At 39.8% G+C, this 18,862-nt stretch overlaps 1 protein-coding gene across 1 annotated transcript in view; it reads left to right on the top strand.

The window, feature by feature from the left end:
• The window catches only part of pik3c2b (phosphatidylinositol-4-phosphate 3-kinase, catalytic subunit type 2 beta), a 59,959-nt gene that overhangs the window by 35,342 nt on the left and 5,755 nt on the right, over positions 1-18,862 (top strand). Inside the window, exons 14-28 of the mRNA XM_017450338.3 lie at positions 768-879; positions 5,115-5,257; positions 9,417-9,605; positions 9,992-10,085; positions 10,204-10,298; positions 11,304-11,484; positions 11,621-11,728; positions 12,171-12,263; positions 12,339-12,468; positions 12,647-12,783; positions 14,628-14,797; positions 14,961-15,117; positions 15,500-15,609; positions 17,517-17,718; positions 17,851-17,975. Of these exons, the coding sequence (XP_017305827.2) occupies positions 768-879; positions 5,115-5,257; positions 9,417-9,605; positions 9,992-10,085; positions 10,204-10,298; positions 11,304-11,484; positions 11,621-11,728; positions 12,171-12,263; positions 12,339-12,468; positions 12,647-12,783; positions 14,628-14,797; positions 14,961-15,117; positions 15,500-15,609; positions 17,517-17,718; positions 17,851-17,975 (2,046 nt within the window). The remainder of the gene's footprint in view (positions 1-767; positions 880-5,114; positions 5,258-9,416; positions 9,606-9,991; positions 10,086-10,203; positions 10,299-11,303; positions 11,485-11,620; positions 11,729-12,170; positions 12,264-12,338; positions 12,469-12,646; positions 12,784-14,627; positions 14,798-14,960; positions 15,118-15,499; positions 15,610-17,516; positions 17,719-17,850; positions 17,976-18,862) is intronic.

Here is an 18,862-nt window from a genome sequence, read left to right on the forward strand (position 1 = left end):
AATATAAGATGAGAGCGTGCTAAGACGCTTGTGCTGAACATGTACTATATAGAGGAAGCACAGGGCAGGATACACTTCTATGTATTGATAAGGATCAGTTTGAGGCAGTTCAAACGGGCTTTGTTTAAGGGTCTTGGCAAATGTGCAGATGAACCCTTAACAGAAAAAAACATGTTTGTGACTCTGTAAGCAGATAAATGTTGTGTACTAATCTAAATGACATGACATGACCTTCTTAGGCGTGCCTCCTTCTGCAGGCATAGAACACGACGTACAGCATGAAATAAAAGACAATTTCTCTCACACACATTAAACTCATGTAAACTGTCTCAGATCGAGAAAACAGTCATCACACACGTAATACATTCTTTGGAAGCCTGTTTACCCAAAGTTGAGTAAATACCTCTTCCTATGAAGCCAACCAAGCAAAACATTTCCTTATTGGTGTAGTTTAGTCTTCTGTACCACTGTTGACCGCCATTATGGATATACAACATGACTATTGCATAAGTATTTATTCCACAACAGCAAAAAATGTGAACAAATCCTGTATTTTCTGGATTCATTCAAATAGCATCATTTCTAAAAGAATTGACCTTCGTTCCATGTGTAGACACTTAAGTTAAAAAACATGCTGAAAGCAGATGAAACATACACACTGTGCATAATAATATTACTGCAAAGCCCCTGTCATTGTCGTCATTGTGCATATCCAGAAGCGGATGTTTGGCTGGTGGGATTGAGCTGTGTGTTTTCCTGTGTTGCAGCATTTTGACGTGTGGCAGGAAGCTGTTGGGTCTTTGGCCGTCAACCCCAGGAAGCGGAAACACACGGTCCAGCACTCCCAACTTCAGCCAGCCGGACAGTGTCATCCTGCAGGTTAGAATGCTATACATGAAAACACTTCCTCATACACCTGTGTCTTCTCGCTTCTCTATTTTCAGTGCTACCAATCTGTCCATCTACTTCACTCGACTTATTTTATTTGTGGATTATTTCTGCTCATGTACAATGCCAAACCACTTCCCTTTCTTTACTCACCTGCTAATTTATTTTTTCTTCCTGAAAAAGTCCACTTCTGTTAAATAACTCTGTTATTGTGCCAAAAAAGCAAGTTCCCTGATAAAAAAATAACATTACAATAACATCACACACCTCAGAGTTATTTAAACATCACGCGCACACACACACACAAACAAACAAACAAAATGCTCCACTTTGTGCAAGGGGTTGGGGAACTGGTGCGAATTGCTTAAAAGGTTTAGTTTAATTTAAGTTTATTGTCAATATATGGTCTATTTGCACGCTTGCAGTGCAAGTTCTTTCATTTATTATAAAGGAAGTGATCTATTAGAAGCGAGGCCGCGTTGCTCCTCACTCATGGTGTAGACGCGCTGATACACAGTGGGAGATCAAGTAACAACTGCAATGTCCAATTAAAACACTGTGGTCAAAAGTAAACAGAAGTAAACCAATTTGCCAAGGCAGTGAGTAACAGAAACCACAAAGTGCAGTGAAAGTGAGTTTTTATTATTCATTTAGGGCTGTAGTTTTATTCAGTGCTTTTTGTGCATCCATAAAAAATAATGCATAAATACGTGTGTGTGTGTGTGTGTGTGTGTGTGTGTGTGTGTGTGTGTACGTATGTATGTGTGTGAGATTGATTTATTTATTTATTTAAGTATTTTACAATTATATACCACTGAATTAAACTACAGTCCTAAATGAATAATATATATTCTGGTGTGTGTCTGTGTGTATTGGGTTCTTTTCAGTCTTATATAATTGGAAAAACAGTTGTATAAAGTTTTAACACTCAGTTTGTGGATTTTATTTTAAATAAATGAACAATGCTGCTGAAAGTTTGTCGTCTCCCCCCCACCCTGTTCGATTAATCGAATAAATAGTTAGTTGCAGTCCTAATCTGTACACACTAAAGGTATGTGCTGGTAGCTGCTAAAATCGACCAAAAAAGAATTTGACTTTAAATTTAAGTCAGAGTATTCTTTGTGCGTGTCTTGACAAAAAGTAGTTTTAGAAACGTGCTGAATGTGCTACATTCACTTCCCACTAACATAACGAACACGCCAGCACACATTCACAGCCACATCATATACACTGATCTCAGCGAAAAGTTACGTTAGCTGCCAGACCTTTTCACATGACTGCACCCACAAAGACTATTGTATTGATCACTACTGAACTCTATTTACAGCAGCAATAGTAGTAGATAGAGAGGGGTTTAGGCAATTAGTGTCGAGGAACCAAAATATAACTGACCAAGGCAATCTCTATTTTGCAGGAGGACAGACTACATTAGAATCTTTTGTTTAGGTATAAAAGTTTTACTACATAGTAATCAGATCATAGTACTAGAAATCGAATCAAAATCTACCTCGCAATCCATAACTTGTGAAACTGGGCTTCGCAATTCAAACAGAACTGCCATAAAATCTTTTAGTACTGATAAACAGGAGCTGTCACGAACAAAAGTAATTCTCTTTCTCGTCTTAGCTAGCTGATATTCCTGATATTCTGCAGAAGCGCAGCAGTGAAACATGAACTAACTAACTGACTGAACGTACAAATGACAGCAAATAGGAGTGAAATTGCACTGCTACAAATTTCTGCTGAAGATTTGATACCTGTGTGTATTGCTTATTGCTCACTGTTTTGTCTTTATTTATATATATATATATATATATATATATATATATATATATATATATATATATATATATAATATATATTACATTATATAGTAGATGTCTGGTGGTTGCTTGTGATGTCAAAAAGCCGTGCTTTTGGTCCACCTTAATTCTTGGTTTAACTTGGTTACAGTCTACATAAAAGAGCTGAGTTCTAGCTGAGATTTGGTTCTGTAGGGGTGTGTCCTGCTGCCTAGTACAAGAGGACTGAAAGTAGGTCAGTTCATTCTGAGAGAGAGCATGAGGGAAATAGGCCAGAAAAAACTTTTTTTTCTTTTTTCATCTCGTCCTGCAGGACATCCCCTCCAGCGCATACACACACACACACACACACACACACACACACACACACACACACACACACACACACACAGTCATTGACTACATAAACTCCATCACCCTGCAGCCTCTCACAGACCCCCACCCACATTTACACACTCTCTTACACAGACTTGACACCTCATAAGACATTCAGACATGACATTTTTGCAGTGCCCTTTGAAAATGGTACTTCTCCTTCCCTCTACAGTTCTTCCCCTAGAGCTGTGGTCCTACCTGGCTAGACTCCAGCACAGTCGGGTTATTTCCCTGCTCTTACACACCCGACTGAACTCATTACGAGTTAGAGCCAAGAAATCACCAAACCCTTCTGGTCTCTTGCTGACCTACAGCAAAGTCAAATGAGATCATGATAATGCTCTGTAACTTCCATCAGTTGCACAGAAAGGCACAATGTGAAGTAGACTGAATTCTCAGAGCTGTGCCAGCTGTGCTTTGTGCTTGGTAGCTACAGCTTTGTCTGAGGGCACTGGGCTGTGGAGTGGACACCGATGGAGCGCTGTTTGGATGGACTACAGCTTCCAGCCTTTGGTTTGTCCCTTCTGAAAGACAGCAGGGAGGTTTTATTCCCTCAAACTGATTGGCACTGCTGCACATCTGGGCTTTATTTAAGATTCAAAATGATCATCATCCCATTATTCACATTCTTCTCCCACCTCCTTCAATCCAGCACCATAAGTTTTTCAGTTGATCTCGATCATTTTTTAAAAATTCAAGTCTATTTGTCTTTGTCCTCCCTTCCTCTTTTTTTAAATCATGTGGCTTGGCTGTATCTGTTTCTTTCCTGCTCCAGTACACACGCACTCAGTGTTGCATGGCCACGTATCTATGTGAGGGAGAGATGGCAGTGAATCGTTCAGTGTTTGACTTGGCGTGGTAAGGTGGAAGCCCCCACTGTTAGAGGGGCCGTACTGTATCAGGAGCTTCTGTTACTGCCCAGCACAGCTGTTGACACAGCTGCCAAGACTTACAGTGAGCTAAAGCAACTGATGATAACCATAAACCCTGGTGCTGCATTCTCACCCCCTTTTACCCTCTGCTAAAAACTTCTGAATTGGAGAAAAAACTTTTTAGATTGATATTAGTGTAGGCTGATCTGTCAGAATGTTATAGAGTTACATAAAACTTGCTTGTGTTTAGGAGAGATTGAAGTTAGAAGTGTGTTAATTTTTTATTTTATTTATTTTATTTTTTTTAAATACACCCCACTCCTGTCAGTTCCTGAAGGAATTTTAACTAATCCCATCCACTCACACAGTTATTATTATTATTGCTGGCACCTGCTCATGATATTTTCTGACAAATGTAATTGGTTCTATTTCCTAAAATATAAACAAATTTGCAATTTAAACCATTCTGACCTGGATAAAGTAAATATGGACGATGAATAAAAGCATGCCCTAAATTTGTTATGCAGCACTGTATGCTCCGTACATGCACATATTAATGAACATGGCATTTCTTTGTCCTACTAGTTTCAAACCTGGCCACTTCTTCCCGCTGTAATAAAGAAACGCCAGCCTCTGCATTTGCAATCTCCACATTGAGTGCAATGTTCTGTTTAAGAAGTCCCCAACCAATTTTCTGGAACATTTCCAGAAGAGACTGAACAGCTGTTTTTTCTAAATCGATCACGCTTCAGAGTTTAATTTCAATCAGTGTTGAGCTTGTGTACAAAGATGCTTACTATCAAAATGATTTTGAAATGCTATTAAGTAAAAAAACAAACAAACAAAAAAAACAAACAAACAAAAAAAATCCACACTATGTTTAAAGGGTTGATGAACATATGATTAAATGAAAATAACAGTTCTATGGATGTTGTCGATGCGCTAATTACTAGTTGTGTCATTTTCTACCCACTTCCTTTTTCTGTGTCATATGATTAGATGCTTGAATATATCCAGTCCAGTTTAAGCAAAATTCCAATGTAGTATATCTTTATTTATATATGTTGAATTAGTTTGGTTTTATTGTAGTTTAATGTTCAGCAAACTTATCTCTGTATGTCTCTTTTCAATGCAAACACCATGAAACTTCCTAAACTCCACTTTTTCACTTGTTCAGGTGGACTTCCCAACGTCTTCGTTCGAGGTGCGTTTTAGCACCCCTCCCCCGGCCGAGTTCAGTCCTCGGTACGAGTTCTCCCGACTGGAGCAGGGCAGCCAGAGGCAGCTCCAAGACATCCTGAGCAAGAAGTCTCTCTTCTGGTGAGAACCACACCTGTAATGAAACAATGAGCATTAGCTCTCTAATGGAACCATTCCAAGGTCTTTGCTAGCTCTGCTTGGCTTCTCGTAAGTCATTTGGACATGAGTCGGTGTCTGTAGTTAAGTGGTTTTAAGATTCAGCCTTTTTCATTTACTGGATAGAATACTGAGGTTTATTCAACTGTTAAATGTCCGTTCAATGTAGAATGTAGAAAGGGATATTAACCACTTTATTAAACCTGTCAAGATTTATAATAATCCTAGCAACAGTATTATTGAACTGTCTGCTTAAGCAATTGCAAGCAGGTCATTCCATTCATAGTTTAGTGATATGGATGCCTAGACTTCCCACATTCCCAAAACCCAAGTTGGCAAACAGTTCCCGGCCAGTAGGCATATTCTCACCAGCACACAAGAACAGTTCATTAGTGATATTTTAGACTTTAATGCCTTTTCCATATATTGTTTTCTTTTTCCCAAAAGTGCAATTGTTTGTTTGTTTTTTTCTGGTATATCCAGCTGCAAACAGCTGATGTGGATATCCTCCCAGCTGGCTCCTCATCCTCTGTACTACTTTGTCTATTACTCCCTCTCTCTGTATTTTCTTCCTCTCTCTTTCCCATTCCACCGCTTTTCTATCTGGCTTTTTGTCCCTCATATTGCCATGTAGGTCTACTACTGAGATACATGGATACTCTGTTAAACATTTACTGGAGTGTGACACGTCAACCTGTAAATATTAAGTCATATATCGGTCAGAACAAAGGTCACATGTTTGGAGCTGGGTGTGTGCTATTTTATCAGCTGTTGATGTGAGATTCAGATCTGTTTTTGTTCAGTTTCACAGTGTACCTGGTGGTGGTTGTTTCTGGTAGTTCTGAAATATTTTACTGTTTTTACTTGCTGAAACTGCTCCATGGCCACCCTGAGACTACCTGTCTGTCGATTAATGAAGTACACACAGAACATAGTTACAAAACCAGACTTACACATGGATATTTCTTGAAGGACGAAGAATGACCAAAATGCCCATATTGTAACACTCCCTTGACCATAAAACACATTTTTTTAGCTTGCCCTATTTATAATGTCATGAGACAGCACCTTTTATCAGGTCAGACTTTGAAATACTTGCTTTGTAAGACGGACCCAGGAAAACGTTTAAAAAAATTTTATCACAAGCAAATTTAAAGCATCTTTTATAGTCATGTTGCACAGAAATGTCTGTCTTTTTAAGCTGAATTATATTGTGATCTTTTATTTTATTGACTTATTTTTAATTACTTTTATTATTACAAAATTTTGTTTTATTTATGTCTGATAAATACCTGTATTCGCCATGAAATTGCCATTGAAGCTGGTATGGCGATAAACACAAACAAACAAACAAATAAGCGGTGTGCTTTAGTCACAGTAGTGTTACAGCTAGTAATGAGGGCATTAAATCCTGGTTCTTAAACCTCTTCTTTGAGCAAAATCAGATCCATAAACTTGCTGTTTTGGGGGACTGGGTATGTTTAGTATTAAATCCTGGATACTTAAGTGTCATATTTTGACCAAAAACAGACAGCCTGGTATTCTTTTTGTTCTCTAATATTTAGCCTAGTCCTCAAAGCTCTTTCTGTCCTAAGTGAACTCTGGGAAATGCAGTCATAAAGGGCATGGGACTGGCCATTTACAGTACTCTGGCTCGAATCCAGAGGCTGAGGGAGTGGCATGGCATTTCCTAATGGATCGGGTTCAGCACACATGGGTGGTAATATGATTCAGGGGTCTTGCCCTACAGCTGGCATCCCAGGAGAGAGAGCCGCTCCCAAAATATGGACTTTTAAGGCAGCATTGGGTTAGTGAGAGTTCTTACTGAGGGATGGTTTACTGGCCATCACCACACAAGTACCAATCCTCTTGCTGGTTGTACTTAAACAGGTTGATGTTTGGGTCAAATTTTGATTGAGGACAGTGCTCACTAAATTCACTTATTATAATTTTTTTTTAATGGAGACTTTCATGCGTTACATAAGCTCAGTCCATCACGTCATTAAATAGGTACAAAATTGTGAAACGTGCACTGTTGGATATTTTAGGAAACTTTCATCCACAGTAATTGCATGCTAAGGTAGCCTGCTAACAAACTTGGCTAGTGATAGTCATGAGTAATAGTTTTGATTGTTGTGGTGATCGATTTTGACTGGTGTTCCTCCTCAGGTATTGAAATCTAGGGTAGTCTGAGGACTCGATGTTGTACATTTTACGTTTATTCATCCCCCATTCATTGTTCATTACTCAGGCTGAGGGTAAAGGTGTAGATATGTTCTCAACACGTTTTTGTTTCACACCAAAATCTTCCTTTTTTCATTTTATTTATTTATTTATTTTTTACAAAGCCAGACGATGTTTCTCCAATATTCGATATCCGATATCATAATATTCCGATATCATACGAACTCTCTAGCCTTTTACTGGTGTCTGATTTGATGAAAACCAAACACCCTTTACTGCAGTGTTTTCCAAACTTAAGCTTTCACACACACACACATTCTTATAAAATAAAAATGTCATGGCCGTAAGAAGTGATATTTCATATCTCAAATGAAATGTGAAGATTTCTAGTCGTGTCACGTTTCTACCGTTGTACCACCCCTCACTGCTTCACATTGTCAAACGGGGTTCAGTGGTGTTCCAGGACAACTAATGATGGTTGCGTGGGCGCAGTTGGAGGATGTTGCCAATGGCATATTATGAAGGGGCCATGTTTTTATGGAATTTTTAGCTCACGATGATTCGCTGTTGAGCCGTTTTCAGTTCCCACGGGACACCCTCGGAATTGTGTTCCGATTTGGAGCGAGTGTTGGAGAGATCATCACAGAGAAATCACGTGATCGTGCTTGTATGTGGATCGTGCATAGGGCAGAATAAATTTCTATGAATTATGAATCTGTAGTTTTGTTCATGCCACATGTGCGCATGCAGTTTCAGAATGGAAACGATTCAGTTTTATATGTCGGAGTTCAATCACACCTCGTGTGTTTTTCAGATTTTTATTTCTACTACTGTCGTTTCTTACACAGAAAATCGATTAAATATAAATATCGATTAATTGAACAAATATTTAATTCCTGAGTATCCTCATCAGAATCTTTCACGTCTTCTTTTTTTTCTCAGCTCCTTTCATGTTGTCCGCCTTGTTTTGTTCTTACTTTGCTGTTTCTCTTTCTCTCGGTTTCATTTTTTCTCTTTCAATCTTATCGTCTGTTTCTTTCAGTTTGTCTCTCTGTCTCTGTTGCTTTCTTTCTGTATTTCAGTCTTTCTACTTGCCTTTCTTTCTTTCTTAAAGGTTAAATGTGAACACAAGCCAGTGTAGGAATCCCAGGAATGGGACTAGTCAAATGTCTGAGTGAGAAATGAATGAGCTGTCAGCAATTTGTGCTGAAAACAAATTTCCCCGTTCTCAGATGAATGGCACATTCCGTGCAGGATGCATTATTTATGAGGTACTCTGAGAATGTTGAGTAAGCAGAGAGATGATGATGAAGAACATATGCATCACATCCTGTAGAACAGGAGTTTCATGTTGAACATGAATATGTGCAACTTCGGAATATACAGATTGAAGTGCTGAAGAAGTCCCAGGTTTGGAGACGAGAGCAACTGCATGTGGTTGGATTAATAATCTCGGTGTGTATCTGCAGTCTGTCGATGTGTGACGGGAATTACTGCCTTGTGTCGTAAAATCTTGTCAAATGTCTCTCATCAGATCAATACAAGCCAGGTGCATGTCTTTGAATGTCTGGACGTCTCACTTTTCTAGCATCTGATTAGACCCTTAGATAATCAGAGATGATTCTGCCCTTCTCTCTCTCTCTCTCTCAACTATTGTTTCTGTTTCTTCTTTTACTTTCTCAAAATCTCTCCTTTATCCCAAGTTCGTTTTACAACCTCTCTCCTCATCTTCTTTACACCCACTCAACACTTCCCCTACCTTGGTCTTACTCTACTGCATCTCTCTCTCTCTCTCTCTCACTCTCATTCACTCACTCACACACTTTTGAAATTCTGCATACTTTAACAGTACTGCCAATGTTGGAGAAGTCAACTGGGTGACGATACATAACATGTACATTAACCACTGCACATCATCTCTCTGTCTCTGTTTTGTCAGGTTGACGCCGGAGCACAAGCGTCTGCTGTGGGAAAAGCGTTACTTCTGCCACGCTGAGAGCAGCCGCTTGCCCCTGATCCTCGCCAGTGCCCCCAGCTGGGAGTGGGCATGTCTGCCTGATATCTACGCCCTCCTGCGCCAGTGGATATGTACCAACCACCTGGATGCACTGGGCCTGCTGCATGCCACGTAAGAGCTCAGTTTCCTGCTCACTGTTCACATCCTGTCAAGCCCATGTGACCAACTCTAACATCCCCAGTACATCATTTTATACACTGATGCTTTATTATTCAATATCATAATCCTCAAATCCTCATCCGAAATTATTTCAACGTTTTTTTTTTCTCTCGTTCATTCGTTCGTTTGTTCTTTCGTTCATTCTTAATTTCTTTCTCTGGAATAACTAGTTTAAAATAGCTATTTTAAAACAACTAATATACCTTTAGAATATATGTAGACACTGTGTAGACACTCCTTCAGCAACTGTCCTGTAAGATTTTTCTGTCCTGTTGGATCGAAGCAGAAGTAAAACTTGTTTATTAAAAAAATCTCAAAAGTTTTATGTGTATATTTAGGTTTCCAGATCAGGAGTGTAGGCGCACAGCTGTCCAGTGGATGGACTCCATCTCTGACCCTGAGCTCCTGGACTTTCTCCCACAGCTAGTGCAGGTACCATGGACATGCTGTCTTCTCTCTCTATTTTACATACACACACCTTCCTTGTTCTGTATGTGATACATTGTAGCTGTTATGTGTCAATCTTTTTTGTCTTTTTTCCCTTCGTCAGGCGCTGAAGTATGAGTGCTACCTGGACAGTCCTCTGGTGCGCTTCCTGTTGCGCAGAGCCATTGGAGACGTGCGTGTCGCTCACTGCCTTTTCTGGTGTGTCCACCTTCTGTTTTGCACACAATACTGACATCTAGCATACTCTGAAATCTGATAATACACACACACACATGCACCTGTCAGTGTCATACGGCCAGTCCTAGTCAACATGAGTAAACCCTTTTGAAACAAAAGGCATATTGAGTTGCCTCCAGCACAGTGCATATGGTGTTGGGTCTACATCTGAGATTCATAATAACCCTGTTCAGTGTACTCGCTCACTCAGGCAGCTATAGCACCATCTGCTGGAAAGATCCTTGCTTAAAGTCTGTCTCACTGGCTCGTGATGTTTCAACTGCTGTAGATCCACTGTATTGTGTATAAAAAGGCAACAAATGTTGTTAGAGTGTAGTGTATTGTATAGGTTGTTAGAAGAGATCTTATTGTTGTCTACTGTATGCTGCTCATGTGCATTGTATCACACTGTTATCCACAATAAATTACAGAAGTGCTTTTTTGCCTGCCTGGAAGACAAGTCCAGATCAGGCTATAGAGACTAAAGACACAAGCAAGCAAAACATAGTGCAAGTAAAGTGCAAAGCATTTGTATTGTATCATCTTGGGTAGGTTGCTGTAGGATATTTCACTGTGTACAGTATAGATTGTTATACAGGGTGTCCCAAAAGTCTCCATACATACGAGGAATGTGTTTACCATCACCACATCGGTTGTGACTTCGTCAGTGGAAGTTCAAGTATCGTGTGTGATGTGCTTTCAGTGTTTCCCGTTAAAGTCCATTGCAACCTTGCGACAGCTTCCCGATCCAGCCATGATCCAGCCTTGAGAATGATTTCAATACATTCTTCTTTTGTTTAAGGCATTCATAAAGGAAAAAAAAAAAAAAATTCATCTGGAAAAAAAAATTAACTATGAAAAATTTTGGAAGACATTTTGCTAGAATGTGATCATTTCCTTTATCTATGGAGACTTTTGGGACACCCTGTAGTGGTATAGTGTTGTATACTGCGGATTGGCCTCATAATGCAGAATTGTATGTCACAGGTTGCTGAAAGACACTCTGCAGGACTCACTGTTCAGCGTACGCTATCAGCACCTGCTGGCTGCGTTGCTCTGCTGCTCAGGCCGAGGCCTCCGTGAAGAGTTTGACCGCCAGTGCTGGCTCATCAGCATCCTGGCTAAAGTCGCACAGCGTGTCCGAGACGCCTCGCCATCTTCGAGACAGGTCAGAACCTCCTCCTCATTTTCATCAAGCCATATCTCCTGTACTGGTCATTGAACTCTGAGCAGCTGTAAAGCTGTTTCATTTGCTTATTCTGAAGTGAGATGGTAAGGTGGTGTTCCTGTGTGTTTCGCTCTAGGCTCTTCTGAGAGAGGGACTAGATGAGGTCAAGCAGTTCTTTTCCATAAGCAGCAGCTGCCGCCTTCCCCTTAACCCTGGCTTGCTAGTTAAGGGCATTAACATACAGGTACAAGGTTCATGTAGCTGCAATGCTTATACAGTCTTCAGTTTGATCCATAAGTGGGCTATCATTGTTGTAAAAGTCCGTAACATTGGTGACAGCGACTATTTTCATAATGGTAAGTTTTTATGTCGTATCCAAAAAGTAAGGAATAAAACGTGACAGGGCATGCGGTTAGGAAAATATTATGATTTAATTTAGTAACTACATTCTCCAGTCTCTTGATGGTGAGAAGCAAAATGGCATGGTTATTGTACAGAATATTATGCCAAAACTGCATGCTGCTGATAAACAGAGAAACTTAGTGTTTTGTTAGGATTCTCCATCACTGTGTTGTCCAGCACTCCTTCAGGGCTCAACAGCAATGAAACAGAATATCTTTTCTCTCCTTGTACCCCCCCCCCCCCCCCCCCCCCAATCCTTTTCCTCTCTCCTTCATTCCCTCTAGTCCTGCTCCTATTTCAACTCCAACGCCGTGCCACTCAAGCTCTCATTCCAGAACATGGACCCGCTTGGAGACAACATCAACGTCATCTTTAAGGTGCTTACTCATTTGCTAAATCTGTTAGAGGTGCTAAAGGTGTGAGAATTATAACTGACGTTTAAATGCATTTAGTCAGGAGATGACCTGCGGCAGGACATGCTCACCCTCCAGATCATCCGCATCATGAACAAAATCTGGATCCAGGAGGGCTTGGACATGAGGATGGTCATCTTCCGCTGCTTCTCCACCGGCCGGAGCCGAGGTGTGTGTGTGTGTGTGTGTGTGTGTGTGTGAGAGAGAGAGAGAGATGAAGTCTGGTTTTGCTCTTCAGTGCACATGTATGCTTTAGTTTTCGGCTTAAACAGGATGTTGCACAATCATTGGAGCAATGCTGGGCTTTGTCAGAACAGTTTGTGAGGTCTGTCTAAATGTTATCCTAGGCATGGTGGAGATGATCCCGAATGCCGAGACCTTGAGGAAGATCCAAGTAGAGCACGGGGTCACTGGATCTTTCAAAGACCGCCCGCTGGCTGACTGGCTGCAGAAACACAACCCCAGTGAAGATGAGTATGAGAAAGTGAGCCTGAGTTTTCATCCTTGTATAAATTTACATTTACAGCATTTAGCAGTTGCCGTTATACAGACTTCCAGAAGTGCTTTGAAGTCTGAACAAGATCACATCCTAATGCTAGTACAAAACTTTGCTCAAGGTAGGGGAATACTGTTATGAAAACCCTCTTGGAGAGCAGCTATTACAACAACAAAAACGGCATCTTTTTATAGCTTTTGCGTCGTCCTGATGCTGTTTGTTTAGATATATCTTCAAACAAGCTCTGGTAACTTCCAGGAGCAGATGAATTTATATTGAGATCACATGACACTTTAGTTGCACACTGAGCTACTCCATTCAGCTAATTTTGTGACTTCTGATGGCAAATAGTAGCATCAGAATTGAAGGGTGTCCCAAAAGTCTCCATACACAAGGGACTATGTATGCCAGCACCACGTCGGTTGTGCCTTCGTCAGTGGATTTTCGTGAACGTCGACTTCTCAGGTGGTCCTAACACTTCCAGTGTTTTTGAATTTGTTATTAATAATTTGTTATTTCTTACCCCGTATGGCCGAAAAACCGGCTTGCCCGTCTTTGATCTATTCCCGTAAGGATGATATACCAGCTTGGTCGTCTATGCCAAATCCCCGTAAGGCCGATATAGCGGATTTACAGTGTAAACGTTTTCCCTGTAAGGCCGGTGTACCGGCATTACTCTGCTATGATTCCTTACTTATTTAATTATTATTATTTTTTTAACCCGGAAGGTTGATGACGGTAGGACGTGATTATGACATTACGCCGTCATTACGATGAATCTGATCCAAGCGTGAATATTGGTGTACTAGTAGAAGTGAACTAAAAATGCCAAAGCGAAAAGCTAATCGTGTTCTAGCTAAAGTTACACCTACAGTGAACACAGGTACATCTAAAACTGTGAAAAAAAAGAAAAAACTTACACAGGCGAGAGCGAGGATTCTAGATAGTGACAGCAGTGAAAGTTCAGGCGATGTTGAAACCGAAACTGATTGCAAACTCTCCTGATTCAGACCCTGATCCGTCTTCATCTTCAGCATAAACCAGTGCGACTGACACTGCAGGGGTCTGGAGTCATAACCTGACCATCTCTGTGCATTCGTGAAAACACTACCTGCTGGTCTGATTATCACCAGAAAGTTGACTTTTGGCGCTAAAATCCATTTATTTATTTATTATTTACTTTAATTTATTCAAAGGTATTGACCACGCTGATGCTCGTATGGTACTTCTAAATGAGCATAAGGATTTTAGCAAGCATTTTTACATAATTTCTCTAGTTAAGAATTGTGCTCCAAGTTTAGTAAAAACACTGAACTGCTTCATTTTCAAAGTAATATTACACAAATACATTATTATAAGTTGTTTCAAGGCCTAAAAATGTTAAAATTAAAATGTTGATTTTGGCCCAGGAACTCAGGGTTGGCGTGCTGTTTCTCTGGGGAATATAGGGTTATGGGACATAATACTGTGGGAACTTAGGGGTAAGAGGGTTAAGTTTGGTGACAGTGTCACGTGTGATGTTCTTGCCATGTTTCTTGCTCAGTCACAATCTTGCGACATCTTCCCGATCCAGCCATGAGAAGGATTAATATACGGTCTTCTCTTGTCAAAGGCATTCTTAAACATTATATTTATATACACACACACACACACACACACATTTCATTGTGGAAAAGTTCAAGCACGTTTGGCACAAATATGATGCCCATTTTTTGACACCAAAGATTTATTGCACTCATTAATCCGAACTCCTACAGTTTGGACAGTTTCTCACAGCATAGATACAGAGCTGTCAATCACACCAGTGACGCCGTGTCATTGTTTTTCTGCAGGCAGTAGAGAACTTCATCTACTCCTGTGCAGGCTGCTGTGTGGCAACCTACATCCTGGGCATCTGCGACCGCCACAATGACAACATCATGCTTAAGAGCAGCGGCCACATGTTCCACATTGACTTCGGCAAATTCCTGGGCCATGCGCAGATGTTTGGCAACATCAAACGGTGAGACCAGGAATTGGAATGGAGGGTAAAACTCTGTTTACACCAGTTTACTCAGGACTGACCAACAGTACATTTACAGCCATCGACATGAATTTACTTTTCCCTCGAAGATGAAAAACTGTGATGTGTTTTTATGGTTTGGTTTACTCTTTGTGTTGTTCAGGGACCGGGCTCCTTTCGTTTTTACGTCTGACATGGCTTACGTGATTAATGGGGGTGACAAGCCTTCGAGTCGCTTTCATGACTTTGTGGACTTGTGTTGTGAGGCGTACAACCTCATCAGGAAACACGCACATCTGTTCCTCAACCTGTTGGGCTTGGTGAGTGAAAAAATCTGATCATCAGTGTTATTCCATCTGCACTTGTCTAGCTCAGTTTGTTCCACTGGTTTTTGAATTTTCTTTCTCAGAAGTTATTTGCATTTCTCGTAACCTGCATGCTTTCATGTATATTATCTACATCAGGAGTGTCCAATCTTAACCAGAAAGGGCCGGTGTGGGTGCAGGTTTTCATTCCGGCCAAGCAGAAGCCACACCTGAGTCTATTGAAAGCCAAGCTCAACTGATTAAACAGGTGGAATCAGGTGTGGCTCCTGCTTAATTAGAATAAAAACCTGTACCCACACCCACCGGCCCTTTGCGGATAAGATTGGACACCCCTGATCTACATTATTAAATCTGTTTTGTGTCTGGGTGTGTACAGATGGTGTCCTGTGGCATTCCTGAGCTGTCGGATCTAGAGGATTTAAAGTATGTTTATGACACTCTGAGACCACATGAGTCTGAAGCAGATGCCACCATGTACTTCACCAGGTTGGAAAACTAAAATAATGTTCAGGCCATTAATGCATTCAAAACGTAACTTACAGATAAATTAACAAATTTTATAGTTGTTGTTGATGTGTTATTGTTCTGCTAAACAACAAAACTACTATTTGGTGTAGTACACTTGATATTGGACTAAGTGTAATGTAGCGTCTTATGAAACCCGAGTCTTCACCAGCCCAGGTATATCATCATAACCGTGTTACATTTTATCATTGTCACAATGTTGTGTTAAATAGGTTTTAACTATTCATTTGCATCAGTTTAATTGAACATCAGAAAAGGAACTTTGACTGAATCATTTAGAACTTTGATTTGTTATACTTTAATTGTACACATAATTGTTCATTCACGGCTGTTTAATAACTTCCTAGAATAGATAACCAATTAAAAAATAAATATTTCATTAACATTTCAAACTTGGTACACTAACCATGGCTAGCAGGTTATGTTACAATAACAGGATAAAGTTAACAATAACTGGATAAAGTTAACCCTTACAATAAAGTTAACAGCTTATTATAACAGATTATTATCTATGAAGACAAATCTAACCTTGCACTTGTGAGCACATTTTTGTCTGACATTGTTCAGACCAGATACGTGCTCAAATGTTTGATGAGATCTAACTACTTTACAGCTATTTCTGTCTTAGTGTTAACTGACAGAACTGGTCCTAAGGCAAGTCAAAACCAAAGGGCTTTCTACTGTCCACAAACAAACAACGATATAAGTGTATTTTTATGCGTATTTCTATCAGAATTCAGGAATATTGGTGTAGGTATGGGCCATGACCGAATCTAAAGATTTATTCACTAATGTATTAAACAGAATACGTTATAGTAGAACACCTATATATTTTCAAGCTAAGCTAATCCACATTTCATGTAGCAGAAGCATACATTCTGTGTATTATCTGTATTATCAAAAAATATGTAGGTGACTGGTTAAGAATCATGACCCTTTTGGCCCATTGGTCTTGGGCTGAAGTTAAACTGAAGTGTTAAAATCTCCCGTGTGAGGATATTCATAACATGACTCAAAATCCAGTCAGGACTGTTGAAAAAAAAAAAGCTGTGTGTCTGCTCGGATTACATGACTGTAAGTCAGGAGGAAGGACAGAGGCACATCTGCAGTTTGGCAGTATTTCATTTTTAAAATCTGATTAACATCCCAGACCCAACTTTTATGTAAAAAGTGTTGAGCAGTGGAGGCTCTGTTACATTTCCAAGAGCCAGAACATTTATTGGAGAAAATTTGTAAAGGCAGAAATGTACTATTCCTCCATAACAATTTGCTGAGCGTACGCTGCTTTTTGATTTCTACAGCTGAATCTCAAATGGCATTTACCGCATATGGTGCATTACATAGGATGTACAATACCATGTTTATTGCCTAGATGGAGTGCATGGGTCATGAATAGGAATCTATATGGGACTGAGCCTAACTGTGGAATAAAAATACATTGCTGTGAGGATGAGGTGAATTTGACAGATCTAATATTCCATTCAACACTGGGATGCTTGTCTAAGAGCTTTACAGTACATAATGTTTGTGAAAAAAACATGTAATTATTTTATTCTTTAGTCTTATTTTGTGCTTTGCACAATAGTTTGCATTTTAAGGAGAGGCCATTTGTTGCCTGTTGTGGATAAACATTTGCTTCTGGAATGAGCTCAGGGCTTGTAATGTACACAAAAAATGTAAAAATCAAGAGACGAATTGAAAATTGCAGTATATTATATAACTGATAATTACGTGTTCTGGTATGGGCTCAGATATTTTGTTAGTCTATTTTGTTAGAAGTGGAGTCTAAGAAATACACCACAAATACATACAATAGAGTTCTGAAAGGTATTCCTTGAATCTCATGGACACTTTTCTCATCTTTCCAGGTTGATAGAGTCCAGCCTGGGCAGCGTGGCTACAAAACTCAACTTCTTCATCCACAACCTTGCCCAGATGAAGTTCGCCTCATCTGAGGAGCGACCCGTTTTGTCCTTTGCACCACGAGTCTACACACTGAAAAGTGACGGCCTCATACGCAGCCTGTTTGTGTGCCGCCACGTTAAAACCTACAGCCCAAACAAGGGTTATGTACGTCCCCTGTAAACACAGCTCAGACATCACGATGAAACATGAAGCACAGACACACTTGTAGTGCTACTGTTGTAGTAAATATGTTTTCAATTAAGAGGTCTCTGATGGAAATTTCTCCCTCTTGTTTAGTCCTATGTGGTGAAAGTGGAGCGAGAGGGCCAGCAGGGGGCGACATTGGTCCAGAGGAGCTTTGAGGAGTTCCACGAGTTACACAGCAAACTGCGCCTCATCTTCCCTTCTTTCAAACTACCCAGGTACACTAATACTGTCTCTCACCAGAACCATGAAACAACTTTTATTAGCTTTAATGCAGGTTGTAACTGATTCCGAATCTAATACCTCGGATCAAACTGTGCAGCACACAAGTGGAAATGATTTTCTCTTGCTCATTGTATTTTGACAGTATATGAATAATTAAAAATAAATCTTTACTAAGTGGCAATACTAATGAGCCTTACTCGCTGAATAAAATAGAAAATACAGTAGTTACCATCAATCATCAAAAGTATCAAAACAAGAAATCCAGAAAACTAAAACTACCAATGGTTACCAGTCCAGTAGCAAGGGTTCCAGCTGTATGATTTTTTGTACCTGCAGCCGATTGGTGCCAGTAGAAATGGGTGATACCTTCGGTGTGGGTCTAACAGCAGTGTTTGTTGCTGATTGGTGCTTGGGATTCAGAACATGTTTTGGTTTCCCAGATACCTAATTAACCAAGCTAAAATGAAAATGAGCTAATCATAATTACAGGTACATCTTAAAAAACAAAAAAAACAAAAACATTATATTGTGGGAAATTATGGTAATTTAATTCAAAAAGTTGGAACGTTCATATATTCTAGATTCATTATACATAAAGTGAAATATTTGAAGCCTTTTTTTGTTTTAATCTTGATGATTACGGCTTACCGCTCATGGAAATCAAAAATCCAGTATCTCAAAATATTAGAATAATGAATTTATAATACAGAAATGTCGACCTGAGAAGAGCTCTAATCAGATAATTAACTCAAAACACCTGCAAAGCCTTTAATCGCTCAGTCTGGTTCAGTACACACAACAACTGTCACAGTTCCACCTGTCTTTCAGAATGATCTGGGTTGAGAACTCCAATTAACATTTGTTCTGCTTTTGGTTCTTG

This window comes from Ictalurus punctatus, chromosome 21 (assembly GCF_001660625.3).
Source record: "Ictalurus punctatus breed USDA103 chromosome 21, Coco_2.0, whole genome shotgun sequence".
Taxonomy (NCBI): Eukaryota; Metazoa; Chordata; class Actinopteri; order Siluriformes; family Ictaluridae; genus Ictalurus; species Ictalurus punctatus.